This window comes from Panthera uncia (genome assembly GCF_023721935.1).
Source record: "Panthera uncia isolate 11264 chromosome D3 unlocalized genomic scaffold, Puncia_PCG_1.0 HiC_scaffold_8, whole genome shotgun sequence".
NCBI lineage: Eukaryota > Metazoa > Chordata > Mammalia > Carnivora > Felidae > Panthera > Panthera uncia.
The window spans coordinates 71742713-71760000 of record NW_026057586.1 but is presented as its reverse complement, the minus strand read 5'-3'; the positions used below and the strand labels follow the sequence as shown (position 1 = coordinate 71760000).

General features: G+C 49.3%; 1 protein-coding gene across 10 annotated transcripts in view; it reads right to left on the bottom strand.

Annotated features, from left to right (window-relative positions):
* Positions 1–17288, bottom strand: part of LOC125914000 (immunoglobulin lambda-1 light chain-like) — a 243178-nt gene that overhangs the window by 107710 nt on the left and 118180 nt on the right. For 2 of the 10 annotated variants that reach the window (XM_049619107.1, XM_049619103.1), the window contains exon 2: positions 11521–11649. The exons of 3 other annotated variants lie outside the window; for them this stretch is intronic. In XM_049619107.1, coding sequence (XP_049475064.1) covers positions 11521–11649 — 129 coding nt within the window. Of the gene's footprint in view, positions 1–1439; positions 1569–1944; positions 2006–11520; positions 11650–12040; positions 12115–17288 lie in introns of those variants that run through there. 5 more of the 10 variants (XM_049619104.1, XM_049619102.1, XM_049619098.1 and 2 more) reach the window with 4 other exon arrangements.

Sequence of the window (17288 nt, the reverse complement as noted above, 5' to 3'; positions counted from 1 at the left end):
CATCTCTTAATTGGAGACGGTGATTTCTGGGGATGTGGGTGGATTTCATACAGATACGGGGTGGCTGTGGTGGCTTGTTAAGTGTCCATATTGACAGGCTGAACTGTTTTTCACAGAATTATTTTCTATGTTTTTGGGTAAGGTGGGTGTAAGGAGAGATTTTTGTACAAGATTTGGGGGATAGAAGTGAGGCAACACCCATTTTGTGGCTCACTCCATGGTTGTGTATCTTCTGGTCATGTTGCAGAAGGAGGCAACTGCCTCAATGTCCCTCATTCACCCTTAGGATGGATGTGACTCCCTAACTTGCAGAGCACCTAGTGTGTCTGCATCTTTTTTCATTGTATAAAAATACTGGAATGGTGTGATCTGTTTGGGGATTGGACAAGCACATTGGTGATCTGGGGGAGAAACGCCAGCTCTGTGAGTATATAGTGGCCTCTTCAGGTCCCTGAGGACCCTGTTGGGGATGCAGGTCATCCTGGATTGGGTTCCTGAAAGCAGACTCTGAATGGAGAAGTGCCTGTGTAGGAGATCTGGAAGGAGGAGAGAGGTCAGACTGGGCAGGAGAAGTGACCCACACACAGTGAGACATCAGATGAGGCCTCATTCCTGCAAGGAGCTCCAAAGCTGGGACCTTTCAGGACATGTGAAAGTGGGGCAGGGCCTGGGCCTCTAGGCCTCAGGAGATTATTTAACTGAACCTCTCTGAGAAGGCAGTTTTCTGAAGCAAGAGTCCTTGGCAGTGAGGAGCACCCCTGTGAGCTGTCAGAGGCTCCAGGCAGTAGTGGGTGGGTGTGTGAGCCCAAAAGACAGGGTGTGGATGACCCCACGGTGTCTACTGCACTCAGGTGAAGGTGGTTCCACACATGACACCAGGGCTTCAGGACCTCAGGTGAGCTGGGAAATTCGGGGCTCTAATCCTTGTCAGTTGTGAGAGCAGTAGCCCACAGCCACCACATAGAAATGCAGAGATAATGAGCCCTGGACAAAAGTCCCCGTGTCTTTTCTCTACCGAGGCCCTCTGTCCCCAGTTCACACCCAGGACCTGAGAAGCAGGGAAGCCTAGTGCTGTCAGCTGAATATTCACTCTGACCCCCCCTGTGCAGAGCCAGCCTGGGGGACTGGATGAAAGGGACATCTGAGGGCTTCAGGAGACCTGGGCCAGACCAGCTCTGCTTTGTGCACAGACCTCCAAGGGCTGGAGGAGAGTGTGACACAGACAGAAGGGGTTTTTGTCTCACTTCCCCATCTGCCTCTGTCACTGTGAGCATCACCACTGCCATCCCACACCTGACAGTAATAGTCAGCCTCGTCCTCAGCCTGGGCCCCGCTGATGGTCAGGGTGGCCGTGTTCCCCGAGTTGGTGCCTGAGAATCGGTCAGGGATCCCTGAGGGCCGGTTGCTGCTATAATAAATGACCAGCATGGGGGCCTGGCCTGACTTCTGCTGGTACCAGTAAGCATATTTACTTCCAATGTTGTTTCCTCCACATGTGATCCTGGCTGTCTGTCCCAGGTTCACTGACACTGTCGGGGGCTGAGTCAGCTCATAGGAGGCCACGGAGCCTGCAAGAGAGAAGGTGAGAGGTGGGTTTCCAGCCTGGGGTGTCATCCCCTGAACACTCCCACCTGCCTGGCTTAAGCTCCAGTGATTCTCTAGCCCCCAGTTTCCATTCTGCTGTCATCTTACTCCCTGCCTGGTGGATGGAGCCTTTGAACAAATGAGAACCAACCCCCCCCCCTTTCCCTGGGCAGGTGCAGTCCTTCAGGGCTCACACAGATCAGTGAGCACAGTGGGGGGCTATCACCCCACCAGTCCTCCATCCCACAGCAGGGTCTTGAGTATCCTATCCCCACTGAGACTCCCCTGCTGAGCTCAGAGTAGGGCCAGGCTTGTCCCAGAACCCTGGGCCTGGGGTGGGTGTGAGCCTGGACACAGCACCTGTGCAGTGAGCGAGGAGGCCGAGGAGGAGAGGGATCCAGGCCATGGTGGAGGTGCCTCAATTCTGTTCCCTGAGGTCCTGAGGCTGGGCAGGGTTCCTCCCAGGCCTGACTTATCCCCTTGCTGGAGACACCTGCTGTTCATGCAAATCAGCCAGGGCTCAGGGGATGCTGCTGAGGAGCCTTGTGGTTTTAGAAATGGGCTCAGCCCCAAGGGACACAAAGATTGGAGGGGCAGCCCTTCAGATCCTCTTTCAGCCCAGGGAATTCTGCTTCACCCTCTGATCCCATAGTCTGGGGTCCACACTCCATCCCTCTCACTGTCCTGGTGTAGCTCCTGAGCAGGTGTCCTCACAGCAGAGTTCAGAGTTGGAGTCTGTCTGCATTTTCTGAACTTTTTACAGAATGTTTACTCTCTAGGTGACTGGAAGAGCTTAGGTCAGTGTGGTGTCCTACCCAGGTCTATGTTGGGGAACTTCAGAACCTGAACAAATTCCTCCCTTGCCAAGTGCACATGGAGTATTAGGGAGCCACGAGGTGTGGTAGGATTGTGTCCTGAGGGAGAACTCGTGGGACAGGAGTCATCCATGCCATGCCTCAGTAGCCCCACAGTGTACTCAGTGCCAGGGACAGACCAGGCTTGAAGAAGGTTTGGTAGTAACTGAGTTTAGCAGGAATGGGCTGGGCTGGAGAGGCATGAAGTAAGTACTGGACCTATGCTAGAGACAGAGGCAGATTCTACAGAAGACAGATCTGAGAGACACCAAGTCAGAATTTTACAGCACTATCAAAAGTAATACTGTAGAAACTTACACCTTTTTCTACTGGTGTCAGGTCATCGCAACCCACCTTCCCTCCCTGTTAGAACAGCTGATGTCCAGATCCTCCCCACGTCCAAGTGGCTTTGCCAGTTGATCTCTGCTGCCCTCTGGTGGCCGCTCCACACTGGCTGCTGGAGGCGCAGGGAAGTCCTTTGCCCAGCTGGAGATTCAGAACCCACCACTCACATCCTGTTTCCCTGATTCCTAGACTACTAATCCCAGGGGAGGAACTGCTCCTCTCTGTGGGGTCCTGCCAGCCTCAAGACAGGCAGGAAGAAATCAAATTATCCATGAAAATAGAAACAGCCTGATGTGAGGAGGAGAAAGCAGGGCCCATCTGAGGTATCATTGCTTATATCTTTGGGGTGATGGTTGGTCACGGGTGTGGTTCTAGGGTCTGGCACCACAGGTGACACAGCATTTAGGAACTGTGTCTTACTGGCGCCAGCTCCTGGTACACAAAATAGGGTGGTGGTGGCTACCACTCCAAAGACAGACACAGAGAACACTCACCCAGCCATCAGTTATTCAGATTCACTTGGGTTGGCACATTCTGTCCTGAGAAAGGAGTGTGAACAAGACAGAGGTCTTGCTCAGTTACCTTCCTGTGTGTGGAGCAGCACAGTGGACACATTTGGTAATGCAACAGACAGTCTCCAAACCCTTCTACCTGTATCTTGTTTCTATATTCAATTAGAAGCCACACTATTGCTATCTCAGGTCCCTTTTGAGCCAATGTGACCGTATGGGCTAGAGCTGGCTCATGAATGTGTCAGCTGAAGTCCTTTTTGGGGAGTTTTCTTCAGTGAATGATAAAACAGACCAGATATGCAGTGAGTGCCTTTCCTCTTTAACATGGGTGTGATAGCTGGAGCAGCAGCAGCCATCCCATGGTCTGTTGTCAACAACAGTGAAAAGCAAAGCCTCCATAGCAGTAATGGTGGGACAGAACGTGGGCAGAGGTGGGACCTCACGGAATTGCTGACTACCTAGAGAAATGCTGTCTGACTTCAAAGTTGTTTCTGTGAGAGAAAAATAAGTGCCTGAATGTTCATGCCTCTGTTTGAGATGTGCATGTATTGCATTAAGAACTTTGCGACCAGTTAGGATAATTAACACAAAACTATCAGTTAATAAATATAATGTTAGGGGAACAAGTGTCATGTTGGATGATGTGCAGATAATGAATTGCACTGAGACAAGGTGACAGGCAGGTGCTGGGTGGTGAGAGCCTGGAGGAGGCCTCTCTGCAGAGGTGACCTTGGAGTTGCTCAGAATGGGAAGAAGGAACAGTTTCGTTTAGAAGAACTAAAGAGTGTGTTTGGAGTCAGTCCCTGTGGAGAAGAGTCTGGTTTGTCTGAGGATGCAGGGACAGTGAGGACCTTAGGAGTCTGTGATTCAAAACTATTTGAGTTTCAAGGTGATTATTTTCTCATATAACCTCGGGGACAGGAGTGATGGGTTAGAATTCTCATTGTTGTATGTTTCCAGGTAAGGGGACTCACGAGAGGAGTCCCTGTGTGAGCTTCCCTGCAAACTGAAAGGGAAGCAGGAGCCCTTTTGTCGCTGAGTCACTGTGGCTTATCTGCAGCTCACCCATGTGTGTGTGTTCCGCATGACATCAAATTCCTGTCACACATCCCTTCATTATTATATCTTTTATATACACACACATATATGAATATATTGTATTTGTGCACGTATATACTAATTGTGTCTGCATTGTGTGCTTGCAGATATGTGTGTGTGTAAATGTATACATACATTTACAACATATGCACATGTATATTCTATAGATTGAACTCTGAATTGGGTACCTAAGTGGTAGTTGATGAGATCCTTGAGTTTCTAGGAGACACAGAGTTCCATTTCCTCACCAATGAGAAGTAGGTATGGTTACCACAGTGAACAGCAGGACCATATTAGTGTTCAGACTCATTTGACAGAGGATGTTAGTATCATTTAGTTAATAATGATGTTCCTAGAACTGAAATAGATAGGTAGCTGTCTATTTTTTTTTACATGTGTATAAATAGAAAGCTATGCTTGGCAAACACTTTGGCTTCCTACTGAACTTAACAGAGATGGAATGCTCCTTAGAAGCCACTAGATTACCGTGTGATGTGAGCTGCTTGCATGACTAGGTGTTATCTGATAAACCATGCATGGAATTGGGCATTCACAGAAGCTCTCCATCTTCAAACAGAAGAGGTAAATTTGAGATCAGGCTTCACCAGGTTCTGAAGGCACAAGTGAGTTGCATGAGGAAGAAGCTGGGTGTCCATGACCCCAACCCCTGCAGCATTGTCTTTTCTCTGTCTCCCACAACTATGGCCTGTGCTACTATAGAGAAAATAACACAGGTTCCTGTATGGTATGCAGCCAACTCTGAGAGTTAACACTATTAGTACTGCAGCCCTAATCCGGGACAGCCCTGCATAACATGGGGGGTGAAAATTGTTCCATAAAGTAAGATTTGAGCAGAGTACTTGGTTCATTTTGCCTGGACAAAGGGAAAGACAGAGGTGGCTTTCTACTAACTTATATGCTCTGACTCATAGTTTGGCTGGATGGTCAGAGACTTGGAAGGAACAATAAGAAAACTGGTGAAAAATGTTTGAGGAAGACACATGTGAATAGAACCCTCCCCCAATGAACACAGAGGTAGATGCCATTCGTGTTCAATGAAAATGCCTACCACAGTGTGCCCTCAAGAGGAAATGGTATTAATAATCAGGTGGATAATGTGACATGTCTGGGGACAGTGGTCAGTCTTCTTGTCCATCCACTTGTAAACTGGCCCAGTGGGCTCCATAGCACAGTGCACATGTTGGAAAGTATGTGGTTATTCATGGGGTGATCACTGTGGATTTCTACTCACTAAAGCTGACCTGGATGCTTCTGAGGACCAATCTGCCAACAGTAGAGACCAAGTCTTAGTTCCCAGTAGGAGATCATTCCCTTGGGAATCTGCCTGGAGCCTGCTTGCTGATTCATTACAATAAGCCCCTTCTATCCTGGAGGGGATAGCTCTGTTCTTATTGGAATAGACCTTTACTGTAGGTAGAGACTTGCTTACTTTAACTGCAACACTTCCTCCCAAACTATTACCCATGGATTTCCAGAGTGCCTTGCCCACTATTCTGAAGCCACAGAAGCAGTGTGGCTTCTGTGCAAGGCACTCATTTCACTAAAATGAAGGGCTGCAATGTGCCCATACCCATGGAATTCATTGCTTCAACCATCTTCCCCAACATTTTGAAATAGCTGTCTTGAATGAATGGACTTGGCCTTTGGCAGACTCAGTTACTGTGCTAGCCACATAGAAACACTTTGTGTGTCTGGGGAAGCATTTTCCAGGGTATGATATTTGCACTAAATCTGTATCCAGTATATGGTGTTGTTTGTCAGATAGCCAGGATTCATGGGTCCAGGAATCAAGAGGTGGAACTGAGAATGTCCCTAGTCACTGATATTCTTGGAGGCCTGCTGAAAAATTATGACTGCCTGTCACCATGACCCTACACTCTGCTACCTTAGAGGTACCAGTTCTAAATTAGATGTGCTTCCACCCAGTGACACAACAATGATTCTGTTCTACTGAAAGTTAAGACTACCCCTTGTCACTTTGAGCTTGTCATGTATCCATGGATGTCTATCTGTCTGTCCTTCCAGCCAGGTCTTCCATCCACAACAAATTCCCTAGCCAAGAAAATGTGACAGCCTCATCCTGCCTTCTGCATATGCACTTCTGATCCACAGGGTGCAGAGCCTGCCTGGAGACTGGGTTGGGAGTGAGGTCTGGGAATCTCAGATCTGGGCACCTGGGGCAGACCTGCTGAATGCTTGTCCACCGTCCTCCTGGGGCTGAAGGAGAGTGTGCGAAAGATGGGGAAGGAGTTTGTGTCTCACTTTCCTGTCTGCCTTTGTCACTGTGAGCATGTCTACCACTGTTTCACACCTGATAGTCGGCCTCGTTCTTGGCTCTGGTCCTGCTGATGCTTAGGGTGTCTGTGTCTTTGAAGTTGGAGCCCGAGTATCAGTCAGGAATCCCTGAGGGAGGCTTGTTATTGTCATATATGACCAGCACAGGAGTCTGTCCTGGCTTCTGCTGGTATCACTGAACACCAAAGGTTTCTACATTGTCTCCCTGAGAGGTGGTCATGGCCATCTGTCCCGGGGCCTCTGACAACAAGGGTAGCTGAGTCAGCATGGTAGAGCATACAGGAATGTAAGTGAGGGGTTCACCTGACCAGGAAGGGAGGCTGGAGAAGTGCACAGGTTCCCAGTCCCTGTAGAGGAAGAGAGAAGAGCAGAAGCCAACAAGTTCAAGGCAGCAAAAGTCACCTGCACCAGGTGAGGAAAGCCGTCCAGGCTGAGAGGGGATGTGGGACAACCTCAGCCAGAATTTTCCAGGTCCTGAAGGAGACAAGCATTTTTTCTCAGATATGCCAGCTGCTGCTGAGGGGCGCTGCTGCTCTTGGCCATGGAGCCCCCTGGACAAGGGAGGTGCCAGCCCATTTATTGTCCTGTTGATGGAAAAGCCAATGATGAGAATTTCCAGATTATAATCCTCTTAAGTGACGTCTTCATGACCCTTTAATCAGACAAAACCCTGGAAATATTATTTCGGTCATAGGGATTCCCACCAAAGATCATCTTTCTTGTTCATCAGGTCAATAAGTAAATTTAGAGGAAATATTCCAACTGTATTTGCCATGCTCTTGTGAACAATGATTTTTTTCCATCTGTGTCTCCCCACACCCATGAAGGTATTGCTCTGATTCAAACCAGATGGAAATAGGGGGAAGCTTCTGCTTTTCCTTCTTAATAAATTCCTCATTTGTTGTTTTGACCTCCTGCAATTGCACTGCTCTAAAAATTAATTTCAAAACCACAAGTCAAAGAATCATGAGAGAAATTCAATTTAGGTAAAAAATCCATTCACTTCTTGGGAAAGATCTTTCCCCCTCAGAGAGACAGGTAAGGCCTGAATGAGACATGGCCACCATACAGGGTCAGCATGGGGATGGGTATGAGTCTATGTAGGTCAGATCTGGGCTAAGGGTCAGCGCTGCCTGGTGCAGGTGATGGGATTTGGGGCTGTGGGAGGACAGAGATGCCAGGAGAAAGTCCCACGTAGCACCCAAGATGGTGGCTACACTTCCTCCACAGTTTCTGTAAAACCTAAGGATGGAAGGGCCGGGGACAACAGGGGCCTGGTCCCCTCTTTGCAGAGCGCGAGGCAGTCCTTCAGGATGTGGGGACACCTCATCCAGGAAACCAGAGGAAACATTCTCACGGCCCATCCAGGCTGCCTGTACCCAAGGAGAAGAGGAAGTCCCACAGGTCTGTGCTGTCTGAGACAGGTGCCTCCACTGCTGAGTGACACGTGATTACATTTGGGGCCCATATGATGTATAATGACACTCTAAATTTTCATTCTCTACTGTAAAACCTGACTACCGTCCCCATAGTCAGAATGATTATGCTACCACTCTGCTACTTTACAGCAGGGTAAACATAGATCGGAGGACAGGGAGCATGCTAGGGTCTCCCACCCTGTAGGGGCCAGGACCAGGGAGGATATCTGATCCTATGCCCTAACTAGAATCTGCTCAGAAGGCAGGTGAGAGTAAGAGCCAGACCAGGACAGGAGAGTTTGTGTCCCATTGTCCATCCTTCTGTGTTACCTGAGTCACTGCCAGGCACTCCCACTGCCATGGCAAGTGGCACAGCAATGGTTAGCCTAGTCCTGGCCCTCAGTCGTGGTCATGCTCAGGAGGCCATGTCCCTAAGTACTGTCCTCAGAATCAGAACCGGATGGTTGCTCACATCTGTATGTATTACCAGCTCGGGGACCAGGCTTGGCTTCTGCTGGTACCAAGAGGCATGTTCACTCCCGAGCTCATCTGCAGAGCAGAGGATCTTGGGCCTGCCCAGGGCCCCTGACACAGAGCAAGTCAGCATCATGTCAGGGGCTGCATAGAGCCTGTAAGAGAGGAGAGGAAAGGGTCCTGGAGGAAGACACGGTGGCTGAGTCAGAATGACTGGCCCAGCCCTGTGAGGGAAAGGAGCGATGTGGTCGTGGTGATCGCAGGGCCCTGACCCCATGGACCCTGGGTGGGAGAGAACAGGGCACCTGTGCCGCACGCTGTGCCTCCCTGTGGGCCTCTCACCTGTGCGGGAGCAGCACGGGAGCAAGAGTGAGGCCACTCAGAGTGTGGTCCTGGGACTAAGAGCACCGCAGGCTCACCTGGGAGCTGTTCCACATGCAGATGCCTGGGCCCCACCCCGACCTGCTGCACCTGCAGCTGCACCTTGTGGAGACCCCCCTTCTCCAGGGGAGTGTGTGCTCACTGGCTTCACAGTCTAGGAGTCTAGGCCACTGTGGAAAATCTCACTTCCTCTGCTTGTCTCCTTAGGTTGTACTTGGACACCTGGAGGTGGGGCTTAACTGTCCTGCTCTGGTCAACTGAACTTAAATCAGATACTAGACCCTGTGCCGATCTGAAAAAATGATTTAAGAATAGACTCATTCACTGGCCACATGGAGTGTGTGCTGTGCATGGAGTGAGACCCCAGGGAATATGGGCTACATGGCTCTGGTGGCAGAGAGTGTGCCTTGTCTGCTTTAGGCTCCTCCTTATGGTGAATCATCAGGAAAAGTGGGGGCACTGTCTGGGGTGAATCATGGTGACTATCACGGGAGAGCTGGGTTTCTACTACACAGCTGGGGCAAGAAGGGGTGTGTATGGATTCAGGAGATCCCTTAATACTCCCGGGGTCTGGCCACAATCCAACTCAGCAGCTCTGATAATAGATGAACTTCCCTGAATGAAGGCTTAGTTGTGCTGACTGGCAGGGATGACGACTCTCTCAGGTGTTTGCTGTGGGAAGGGGATACAGAGTGAGTGGTGATGAAGATGATTTAGACACCACTCTGACCACAGGCTAGTTGCAGGAATGAGGAGGGTAGATGTAACAAGTGTTTCTTCCTTATGTTGTATTGATGTGTTTGGATGTATATTAATCCTATGTTTCTGTCTTGTTCCCCTGTGTCATCCCATTATCATCTACCATCAGATGTGTTAAGGGTAGGTAACTTTCTATCTCAATACTGAAGTTTTTGAGACCAATCCCTTGGGACAAAAATGAACATCTATAGCAGACACAAATGTATGTTGGATCCTCTTTGAGAGAAAGGAGAGCATTATTTGTGGTTGTCATGAGATAGTTTCACCATGTCAGGTAGAAGCATGGTTACCAACATCGTCTTTATTTCCAGACTGTAGTTTGTGTGGATCTGGGTGGACTTTACGTGGATGACAGGAGCCTGTGGTAGCTTGATCGACTCATCATTGACAGACTGAACTGTATTTCACAAAATTGTTTTCTGTCTATATCCTGGGTAGGGTGGGTGTGAGGAAGGATTCTCGTGCAAGATTTGGGGGTAGAAGTGACACTGCACCCATTTTGTGGCTCACTCCATGGTTGTGTATCTTCTGGCCCCTCTGTAGGAGGAGGCAACTGCCCCAAAGTCCCCCATTCACCATCAGAATGGATGTAACTCTCCCACTTTCTGTCAGAACCCAGAGCACGTAGTGTGTCTGGATCATTTCTCTTTGTATAAAAATACAAGAAATGATCCAATCTGTCTGATCATTGCACATGCACATTTAGGATTTGGGGGAGAAATTCGAGCTTTGTGAGTATATAGTGGCCTCCTCAGGTCCCTGCAGACTGTGTTGGGGGTACTGGTCTTCCTGGATTGGGTTCTTGGAAGCAGACTCTGAGATGGAGAAATGCATGTACAGGAGATCTGGAAGGAGGAGGAAGGTCAGACTGGGCAGAAGAAGTGACCCACACAGAGTGAGACATCAGATGAGGCCTCATTCCTGCAGGGAGCTCCAAAGCTGGGACCTTTCAGGACATGAGAGAGTGAGGCAGGGCCTTGGCCTCTAGGCCTCGGGAAATCATTTAACTGAACCTCTCTGAGAAGGGACATAAATGTGGGGAGGCACTTTTCTGAAGCAAGAGCCCTTGGTGGTGAGGAGCACCCCTGTGAGCTGTCAGAGGCTCCAGGCAGGAGTGTGTGAGCCCAGATGAGGGGATGTGGGTGACCCCACACTGTCTACTGCACTCATCCATTGTACTCAGGTGGAGGTGGATCCATGCATGACACCAGGGCTTCAGGACTTCAGGTGAGCTAGGAAATTTGGGGCTCTAATCCTTGTCAGTTGTGAGAGTAGTAGCCCACAGCCACCACATGGAAGTGCAGAGATAATGAGCACTGGACGAAAGTCTCCCTGTGTCTTTTCTCCACCCAGGCCCTCTGTCCCCAGTTCACACCCAGGCCCCAAGAAGCAGGGAAGCCTAGTGCTGTCAGCTGTAAATGCACTCCTGACCCTCCCCGTGCAGAGCTTCCTGGAGATTGGATGGGGAGGGAGGTGGGGGGAATTCAGATCTGGGGACCTGGACCAGATCTGCTCATTGCTTTGTGTACAGGTCTCCAGGGGCTTGGAGAGAGCATGACAGAGATGGGGAAGAGGTTTGTGTCTCACTTCCCCATCTGCCTGTGTCACTGTGAGCATTATCACTGTCCCACACCTGACAGTAATAGTCAGCCTCGTCCTCGGCCCGGGCCCCGCTGATGGTCATGGTGGCCGTGTTCCCCGAGTTGGTGCCTGAGAATCGGTCAGGGATCCCTGAGGGCCGGTTGCTGCTATAATAAATGACCAGCATGGGGGCCTGGCCTGACTTCTGCTGGTACCAGTAAGCATATTTACTTCCAATGTTGTTTCCTCCACATGTGATCCTGGCTGTCTGTCCCAGGTTCACTGACACTGTCGGGGGCTGAGTCAGCTCATAGGAGGCCACGGAGCCTGCAAGAGAGAAGGTGAGAGGTGGGTTTCCAGCCTGGGGTGTCATCCCCTGAACACTCCCACCTGCCTGGCTTAAGCTCCAGTGATTCTCTAGGCCCCAGTGTCCACTCTGCTGTCATCTTAGTCCCTGGGGCCCATGGGCCCGCCTAGTGGATGGAGCCTTTGAACAAATGAGAACCAGCCCCCCTCCTTTCCCTGGGCAGGTGCAGCCCTTCAGGGCTCACACAGATCAGTGAGCACAGTGGGGGGCTATCACCCCACCAGCCCCCCATCCCACAGCAGGGTCTTGAACATCCTGTCCCCACTGAGACTCCCCTGCTGAGCTCAGAGTCAGGACCAGGCTTGTCCCAGAACCCTGGGCCTGGGGTGGGTGTGAGCCTGGGCACAGCACCTGTGCAGTGAGCGAGGAGGCCGAGGAGGAGAGGGGTCCAGGCCATGGTGGAGGTGCCTCGATTCTGTTCCCTGAGGTCCTGAGGCTAGGCAGAGTTCCTCCCAGGCCTGACTTATCCCCTTGCTGGAGACACCTGCTGTTCATGCAAATCAGCCAGGGCTCAGGGGCTGCTGCTGAGGGGCCTTGTGGTTTCAGAAATGGGCTCAGCCCAAGGGACACAGAGATGGGAGGGGCAGCCTTTCAGATCCACTTTCAGCCCAGGGGATTCTGCTCCACCCTCTGATCCCATAGTCTGGGATCCACAACTCTATTCCTCTCTGTGTCCTGGCCTGGCTGCTGGTAGGGTGTAGTCACAGCAGAACTCGGACGTGGAGTCTGTCTGCATTTTCTGAACCCCTTATAGAAAGTTTATTCTCTAGGTGACTGGAAGAACTTAGGTCAGTGCGGTGTCCTGCCCCAGGTCTATGTTGGGGAACTTCAGAACCTGAATAAAATTTTTCCCTTGCCTAGTGCACATGGCATTTGGTTTTGGTGAGCCATTGAGGTGCTGTAGGTGTCTGTCCCGGGGGAAGGTCATAGAAGCTGTTCCTCAGTATCCCCAGGGTACACTCACTACTAGGGGCAGACCCACCTGGAGCAAGGTTTGACAGTGACTGAGTTTAGCAGGTATAGGCTGGGCTGGAAAGGCAGGAAGTACTGGACTGGTGCCAGAGACAGAAGCACATTGTACAGGACACAGATGTGAGAGACCCCGAGTCAGAATTTAACATCAGTGTCAAAGGTGATACTGCAGAAGCCTATGCCTTTTCCTTCAGGTGTCAGGTCATGGTGACCCACCTTCCATCCCTGTTAGAACCTCTGATGCCCAGACCTTCCCCATGTCCAAGTGGCTTTGCCAAGTGACCTCTGCTGCCTCTTGATGGCCACTCCACACTGGCTACTGGAGGGACAGGGAAGTCCTTTGTCCAGGTGGAGAGGTGGAACCCACTGCTCAGATCCTGATACCCTGATCCATGGGCTGCTGTTCCCAGGGAGAGGAATTGCTCTTATCTTTGGGGCCCCTGTCAGCCTCCAGGTCAAGCAGGTGGAGATCAGTTTATCCAGGGAAATAGGAAGAGGCTCATGTAAGGAAAAGGCAGGGTCCATTTGAGTATCACTGCTCACATCTCTGGGGTGGTGGGAAGTCATCTGTATGGTTGTGGCACTTGGCACGAGGTGACAGAGGACTCGGGGACTGACTTACTGGCACTGGCTGCAGGTACACCAAATGGTGTAATGATGGCTACTGCTCCAAAGACAGAGACAGGAGAATTCACCCAGCAAACACGTATTCAGATCCACCCCGGTCTGGCATACATTCCATCCCGGGAAATTAGTGAATAAGACACATGTCTTTCTCATTTTCCTGCCTTAGTGACACAACAGAGTGGACACAGTTGCTTTGGTGATACAGCAGAAAGTCTCCAATCCCTTCTACTTTTATCTTGTCTTCTACATTCCCTTAGAAGCCACACTATTGCTATTCTCAGGTCTCTATTGCTCAGGATTGACCCTGTGGCCCAGAGCTGGCTCATGTATGTATCATTTGGTTGGAGATCCTTTTGGGGACTTTTGCTCTTGTGACGAAAGAAACAGAGTAGATTATGCAGTGCTCTTTCCTTGTACTTGGGTGTGATAGCTGGAACTCCAGCAGCCATCCCAAGATCTGTTGTCAACAACAGTGAAAAGCAAAGCCTCCATAGTAGTGATGGGGGAACAGAAAGTGAGGTTTGGCACCTCATGGAATTGGTGAGTACATGGAGAAACACCATCAGACTTCAGACTTGTTCTGTGGGATAAAAATAAGTGCCTGATGTTCATGCCTCTGGCTGAGATGTGCATGTATTGCATTAACAATTTCCTGACCAGTTAGGATAATAATTAACACAACAAATCAATGAATAAATATAGTGATGGGAAAATGTGCCGTGTTGTGTGGTATGTAGACAATGAATTGAGATCAAACAAGATGACAGGCAGGTGCTGTGTGGTGAGAGGCTGGAGGAGGCCTCTCTGCAGAGGTGACCTTGGAGCTGCTGTCAGGATGGGAAGAAGGAACAAGAACTAAAATGTATGTTGGAGTCAGTCTCTGTGGAGAAAAGTCTGGTTTGTCTGAAGATGCAGGGACAGTGAGGACCTTAGGTGTCTCTGATTCAAAATTAGTTGGGTTCCAAGGTGATATTTTCTCATAAGTTAAAAATTTGAGGGGCAGGACTGATGTGCTAGAATTCCCACTGCTAATTTTGTTAGGAAAGGTGGATCACAAGAGAAGTCCATGAATGAGCTTCCCTGCAAACTGAACGGCAAACAGGAGCCCTTTTGTAGCTGACCGTCATTGTGGCTTATCTGCGGCTCAACTATGTGTGTGTGTGTTCTGTGTGACATCAAATTCCTGTCACAAATCCCTTCATATTATACACTTATACACATACACATATTAATATACTTGTGAATATATGTGCACATACGTACTTACGGGGTGTGCATGTTGGTAGATGTGTGTGTGTGTATACACATACATGCATACATATTTACCATATGTACACGTATATTTTGTAGAGATTCTGATCTCTGAATTGGTTACCAAAGTTGTAGTTGATGGGATCCTTGCATTGTTATGAGGCCCAGAGTTCCATTTTATCACCAGTGAGAAGGTGGGTGTGGTTAGTATAATGAATAGCAGGACCAAATTAGTAATCCATAGCCTTTGACGTAGGACATTGGTATCAGTTAGTTAATGATGGTGTTCCTAGAACTGAAATAGATGTGTAGCTTACCAATTTTTACATCTATATAAACAATAAGCTTCATTTGGCAGACACTTTGGCTTGCTGCTGAGCTTAGCAGAGACTGTATGCCCCTTATAAGCTACTAACTTAGCATGTGACCTGAGCTGCCTGCGTGAGCAGGGTGGTATCTGACCAATCATGCATGGATTTAGCCATTCACAGAAGCTCTGTTTCATTCAATGTAAGAGGTAAATTTGAGATTAGACTTCACCAGGTCCTGAAGAGACAAGTGAGTTTCATGAGGAAGAGGCCAGATGCCCATGACCCCAACCCCAGATGCATTGTCTTTTCTCTGTCTCATACATGTATGGCCCAATGGGGACAATCCTGTGACCAGCTGATACAGAGAAAAAAAACACAGAGGGCTGGTTTATAGTGGTTCCTATATGATATGCAGCCAACTCTGAGAGTTAACACTATTAGTACTGCAGCCCTAATGTGGGACCTTCCTGCACAACATGGGTGGAGGAAAATTCTCCAAAAGGTAGCATTTGAGCACAGTAGTTGCTTCATTTTTCCTGGGCATAGGTGGCTTTTATACTAACCTATAGGATTTGACTCAGTGTTTGGCTGGATGGTCAGAAACTTGGAAGGAACACAGTAAGAAAATTGGTGAAAGATGTTTGCGGAAGAGCTCTGTGAGTAGAACCCACACAATGAACAGAGGTGGAGGCCTTTTGTGCTTCATGAAAATGCCTACCGTAATGTGTCCACAAAGGAAACAATGTGAATAATTAAAACAGATAATGTGACATATCTGGGGACAACAGTCAGCCTTCTTCTCTATGTACTCCTGAACTTGTTCAGTGGACTCCATAGCAAAGTGCCCATGTTGGAAGTTGGGTGGTTATTCATCAGATAATCAATATGGGTTTCCACTCACTAAAGCTGACGTGGCTATGGCCACTTCTGAAAACCACTATGCAAACAGCACAGAGCAACCCCAAGTACCCAGTTTGAGACCATTTCCTTGAATATCAGCCTGGAAGCTGCTGACAGATTAATTACATTAGACCTATTCCATCATGGAAGAGATAATTCTCTTCTTATTGAAACAGACTTGTACTCTAGATAGGGACAACTTTTCTTTGCCTATAATGCTTCTTCCCAAATTACTACTCTTTTTTTTTTAATGTTTATTTATTTTTGAGACAGAGCATGAATGGGGGAGGGGCAGAGAGAGAGGGAGACACAGAATCGGAAGCAGGCTCCAGGCTCCGAGCCATCAGCCCAGAGCCTGACGCGGGGCTCGAACTCACGAACCGTGAGATCGTGACCTGAGCTGAAGTCGGACGCTCAACCGACTGAGCCACCCAGGCGCCCCACCAAATTACTACTCTTATCCAATGCCTCACCCAGTGTTCTGGCATTTCAGTGTGGCTTCTGTCCAAAGCACTCATTTTACGTCTTATGAAGGGATGAAATGTACCTGCGCCCATGGAATTCACTGGTTCAACCATTTCCTCCAACATTCTGAAACAGCCAGCTTGCATGAATGGACTAGTGGCCTCTTGAAGACCCACTGTGCCAGCCATGTGGCTACACCTTGTGAGGGTGGAGCGACACTTTCCAGAATGTGATATTTGCACTAACTCTGTGTCTGACATATGGTGCTGTTTGTCCCACAGCTATCTAGCATTCATGGGTCCAGGAATCAACAGGTGGAATTGGGAACATCCCCAATCACTGGTATTCCTGGTGACCCGCTGTAAAACTTTGACTCCTTGTCTCCACGACCCTATACTCTGCTGCCCTAGAGGTCTTAGTTCTAAAGGAGAAATGCTTTCACCCAGAGACACCGCAATGATTCTATTCAACTGAAATCTGAGACTTCCCCTCATCACTCTGAGGTACTTATGTCTCCATGGATGTCTCTCTGTCTGTCCTTCCAGCCAGGTCTTCCATCCACAACAAATTCCCTAGCCAAGAAAATGTGACAGCCTCATTCTGCCTTCTGCATATGCACTCCTGATCCACAGGGTACAGAGCCTGCCTGGAGGCTGGGTTCGGAGTGAGGTCTGGGAATCTCAGATCTGGGCACCTGGGGAATACCTGCTGAATCCTTGTCCACCGTCCTCCTGGGGCTGAAAGAGAGTGTGCCAAAGATGGCGAAGGAGTGTGTCTCACTTTCCTGTCTGCCTGTGTCACTCTGAGCTTTAATACCACTGTTTCACACCTGACAGTAATAGGCATCCTCATCCTTGGCCCTGGTCCTGCTGATGTTTACGGTGTCTGTGTCTTTGAAGTTGGAGCCCGAGAATCAGTCAGGAATCCCTGAGGGAGGCTTGCTATTGTCATATATGACCAGGAGTCTGTCCTGGCTTCTGCTGGTATCACTGAACACCAAAGGTTTCTACATTGTCTCCCTGAGAGGTGGTCATGGGGCCTCTGACAACAAGGGTAGCTGAGTCAGCACGCTG